Consider the following 4,775-nt stretch of genomic DNA (forward strand, 5'->3'; position numbering starts at 1 on the left):
TGGTTCGGGCAGCTGTTAGCATATCCCACCCCTCCTGGCTGAGTCTTTGCTCGCTCACCTATCCCGGTGAAACTGGAAAGGCCTCCGGGCTACTAGTAATACTTCAATCATAAAAAAAATATATGCAATTGCTCTCTCTGTTCACTATAAAATTATTTAAGAATAACTGTTGACTGAATTAAGTAGGCTTAAGATTGTAGATCAACTCAGACATCAAATCGATAGCCGATAGCGATGTTCGTATCCGCACAACAAATGAGATAATACTCGTAGGTTCAAGAAACGTCTTCAAGTAAGGCTTATGTAAAATATTTTTTATGCGCTCTCCAACTCCATCGCAGTTTCTCGGTAGACTGAGACGAATGTCGATAAGATGCGATAACTCTTAGGACTATTATTTATTCTTGACTAGCTGACCCGGCAGACTTCGTACTGCCTCAATCGATAAATAAAATACCTAAACTTTTGTATAAACTAAACTTAAAACAAACAAAAGGAATCCGCCCGACGGGGGACAGACCAAAAAAAAAAGTGTTATTTTTATTGGAGTTTACTCCTTTAGAATCGATTTACATATATAGGCCCGGGGTATGAAAATTATGGAGACCAAAATCGTACTAGCATGTCACACGAAATGCGTTATGCGCCTGATTGGCTCCTGATTGCGTGATGCGTGCGCGCGCCAATCAAAATCGTACTAGCATGTCACACGAAATGCGTTATGCGCCTGATTGGCTCCTGATGGCGTGATGCGTGCGCGCGCCAATCAAAATCGTACTAGCATGTCACACGAAATGCGTTATGCGCCTGATTGGCTCCTGATTGCGTGATGCGTGCGCGCGCCAATCAGGAGCCAACGCGCGGCCGCGTTATTGCAGGTGACGCCGGGCTGCTGCGCCGGCAGTCCGCCACAAAGCCTCGTACTGATCGCGCGTTTCTCTCATTATTGTATTTTCATATATTTGTTAGTCGTTTGTTTTGTGTCTCGTTAATTTGTTAATAATCTGTAGTGTATCGTGTTGTCGTAATATAGAACTATTTCTCGTATTGTTTCGTTTAATTTTTTATATCCAGTAAACTCCAGTCGTGCGTCGGAGCGGACACACACACTTTTTTTTAATTCCGAGCATTTTCATATTTATCTACCTTTTAAACCTTCTCTGGACCTCCACAAATAATTCAAGACCAAAATTAATCATATCGATCCAGCCGTTCTCGAGTTTTAGCGAGACTAATGAACAGCAATTCATTTATATATATAGATAGATAGATCGAAGTAGATTAAAAGAAATCTAATTGTGTTAATTATATCATTTATTACATTAATTGTCAATTTACATTAGAATAATCTATCTCTTATTTGGGAAATATACATATCCCAAATTTCGGAAAACCTTAAATTATCAGGTAATAATATTTAAGTACTATCACTACTATCAGTCACACGTCTGCGTTCCTCTGTAGCCGTTCGTCTCACGCGACCATTGCTTCCCGCCGAGCACGCAAACGACACACACGTTACAGATAATTTATGTTTAGATTAATTAATTATCCAGATGCTAAATAAACGATTAGAGAAAGCATTGATGCCGCAAGGTGATGAAGGCGGCGAGCAAGACAGAAAGCAGCGCCGCAGTGGGTGCAGTGGCAGCCGAGACGCAGACGTGGCGACCCGGGCCCATGCAGGCTGCCCACGCCATGCGGTGTGGCACGTGCGTCTGCTCGTACAGACCAGAGAACATCCAGTGGTGCACGCCCCATGCGAACACCGTGACGTCATCTCCGCCGTGCGTCTCCGAGTTCAGCGGGACGTCCGTGTGCGTCCTCCAGCGCAGCGCACCTGCAGACGCCACACGATCAGTATTATCCAATGGTAGTAGACCTCATTTGCTCGCACAGCGACCTGCAATACTTACCGAAGTTGGCGTCAGTCGTCACGTCGGGTCGAACGCCATTCTGCTGGATCCTTGCTCCAGGTCCGTTGGTATACGAGAGCACCATGAAGGGAACCCTGCTTCTGTCCAACATTTGCACCGCCCCGAGCACGTCCATTCCTCGCGGTGAGTACCCGTTGAACGACATGACGTGGGTGTGGTCAGCAGTCACTACCACCAAGGACTCGTCCTCTTTGAGTGTGTCTGTGGCCACTTTCACGGCCCGATCCATCTCAATGGTCTCATCGAGCGCGAGGTGCGCGTAGTTGTCGTGATGCGCGTGGTCGATGCGCCCTCCCTCCACGAACAAGAAGAAACCGCGCTCGTTGCGACTCAGCACGCGGATGGCAACGTCTGTTAGCTCGGCGAGGGTTGGCTCGGTGCTCTCATCTCCCTCGAGATGGTACTGCAAGTGACTGCCCTCGAACAGTCCGAGCAGGTAGTCGGGCGGAGACGAACCCAGTTCCAAAAGTTCCTGTTGATTCCACAGATACTTGTAGCTCACATTCTGCGAATCCTTATCGTTCTGCCATTCTTCGATCAGATTGCGGCCGTCTGTTCTTAGACCTCGGGTGCCCTCTTCATCGACTTGGGTTGTCGGTAAAAATTCTCGTCTTCCTCCGCCAAAGATCACCTTAAAACAAAACAGCAAATGAAGTGAGAGCCTTACTCAGATATCTGCTTTATATCAATGCTGAAACATAATGTAAATACTTTAAATTTGTTTCCTGGCGCCATCTTGATCAGCTGGTGAGCGATGTCTGGACAGCGGTTGACGTCGTGGCCTTCTTGTTTCACGTCGTTATCATTCTCCCAGTTCCTGTTGGCGACCTTGGCGAAAGTGCCCGCCGGAGAGGCATGCGTGACGCGAGTGGTTGTCACTATACCTGTGGTGCGACATTCACCATCCTAATTAATATCTACAATAGAACATTTTTACGATTTTTACATTATCCTCAATATTAGAATGAATAAGAACCGACCAACATCTCTCCCGTCAGCCAGCGCCCACTCGGCGATGGACTGCACCCGCTTGGTGACGTCGTTGGAAGCCTCGCAGTCACGCCGAGAAACGGCGGCCGTCACTCCGAGGGTGCCATGATTGGCCTTCACGCCGCACAGGTATGCCGTCGCCGTGCATGACGAGTCCGGGACTTGAGCGTCCACGCAGTAGGTCTGCACAACAACAACTACGGTTCACTGCACTGCTGCACCGGTAATCCATCTGTTGACGGCTTTGCCGATTTGGTCCAATACGTCTAGCAATTTACTTGAAAACTAGTATGAACAGTAGGTATTTGGATGAAATTTGTATAGCATCTATATCCACACAATAGTAACGCAAAATTACAATAACAAGTAGACGCGGCATTTTCTTTTTAAATCTGAAGTATGATAATTCGTAGAAACAAACTATAAAATGTAAAATATCTAAAGATCGCCCCATACAAAAGACTTGAAAATTTTCATGTCGCCAAACTCCAAAGTAATTTCTCATGTATATAACCGTCTCTTTAGTAGTAAAAAAAGGTGTACACTTCATCAATCCTGCTCCATCCTGACTCAGCAATCCTCACTTGCCCGGTTCTTTTATTTACCTCAAGATTTAATAAACCTCCAACCTTCTGTTAAAGTGCTTAAGAAATATAAATAAATATAATATATTAGACACCTTCGCAAGACCGAGAGTGGGGAATTGTTCAAAGTGCAAGCTAGCCTCTTCTCCTGTCTGTCCGCGTCGCTGTCCCAGCAGCGTGCGCGCGGCGGCCAGCGTGGGCACGGACATGCCGTCTCCGAGGAACATGACCACGTTCTTGGCATGGCCGGCTGCTTGCTTCGCGCCCGCCCCCTCTCGCTCGCGTCTCTCGATGGCTTCCTGCGCCTCCCGCACCCAGAAGCTTGCCTCGGACTCGGCGGCCCTCCTCGTGGCTGCGCCGGCCTCGCGAGCTGCGAGCCACTCCGGGTGGTAGCGGTCCTCGGCCGTTACCAGCACCGCCGCCGCCACCACCGCCACAACTAACCACCATGTAGACATCGCTGTCTCTCACAGGAAGGAACTGAGCCCTGAGCTCTAACGCTACCTATTTATTGTTTTCGTATCTAATCTTTAATTTTTAATCTGAATTGATTAAATCAATACTTATTACAATTTCATATGATAATTAATCGGACCGCGGGTTTTGATCTCGTCTACGAACCATACATCTATACTAATATTATAAAGCTGAAGAGTTTGTTTGTTTGAACGCGCTAATCTCAGGAACTTTTTTTTTATTGCCCTTGCAGGCAGACCAGCATACGGCCCACCTGATGGTGAGTGGTTACCGTCGCCCATGGACTTCAGCAGTGCCAGGGGCAGAGCCAAGCCGCTGCCACGGAAGCACCGTGGAGGGGAGCTTATTCCATAGCCGGATGGTACGTGGCAAAAAAGGCCTCTGGAAACGCACTGTCGATGAACGCAGTGGTTCCAGATGATATGGATGAACTCTGCTCCGATGGCGGGAGGTGCGATGATAAAAAGGAGACGAGGGGATCATCTCAAACAATTCCTCAGAGTACTCTCCATGGAACATACGGTACAAAATACAGAGGGAACCGAAGTCCCTCCGCAGACCCAAAGGTTCCAAACGATCCGTGAGAATGGGATTATCGACGATTCGAACGGCCCTTCTCTGTATGGAGTCAAATGGAAGAAGCTGGTATTTGGGAGCCCCGGCCCAGAGTTGGGAGCAGTACTTCACGCGAGGCCGGACTTGTGCCTTATAAAGCAAAAGTCTTTGTCCAGGCGTGAAATACCGCTTCGCTCTGTTGAGGACTCCCAGCATTTTGGACGCCAACTTG

General features: G+C 47.8%; 1 protein-coding gene across 1 annotated transcript; it reads right to left on the bottom strand.

Annotated features, from left to right (window-relative positions):
• Positions 1 to 1,296: 1,296 nt before the first annotated feature.
• On the bottom strand, positions 1,297 to 3,993 carry LOC101737199 (membrane-bound alkaline phosphatase-like). Its single transcript, XM_004926596.5, has 5 exons — positions 3,607 to 3,993; positions 2,918 to 3,110; positions 2,649 to 2,821; positions 1,917 to 2,568; positions 1,297 to 1,840 (listed from the first exon to the last, which is right to left on the bottom strand). Exons 1-5 carry the CDS (start codon positions 3,967 to 3,969, stop codon positions 1,572 to 1,574), a joined length of 1,650 nt encoding a protein of 549 aa, XP_004926653.1. The 5' UTR covers positions 3,970 to 3,993; the 3' UTR covers positions 1,297 to 1,571.
• Positions 3,994 to 4,775: the final 782 nt, after the last annotated feature.

The sequence above is a fragment of the Bombyx mori genome, chromosome 3 (assembly GCF_030269925.1).
Source record: "Bombyx mori chromosome 3, ASM3026992v2".
Taxonomy (NCBI): Eukaryota; Metazoa; Arthropoda; class Insecta; order Lepidoptera; family Bombycidae; genus Bombyx; species Bombyx mori.

What these genes read in the sequence shown, in the direction of transcription:
- LOC101737199 (XM_004926596.5), bottom strand. Translation starts at nt 3,969, where the DNA reads ATGTCTACATGGTGGTTAGTTGTGGCGGTGGTGGCGGCGGCGGTGCTG. An exon ending in CCACTCTCGGTCTTGCGAAG is followed by an intron (nt 3,111 to 3,606) that starts GTGTCTAATATA and finishes GTTGTTGTGCAG; the next exon opens with ACCTACTGCGTGGACGCTCA. An exon ending in GACGACTGACGCCAACTTCG is followed by an intron (nt 1,841 to 1,916) that starts GTAAGTATTGCA and finishes TGGCGTCTGCAG; the next exon opens with GTGCGCTGCGCTGGAGGACG.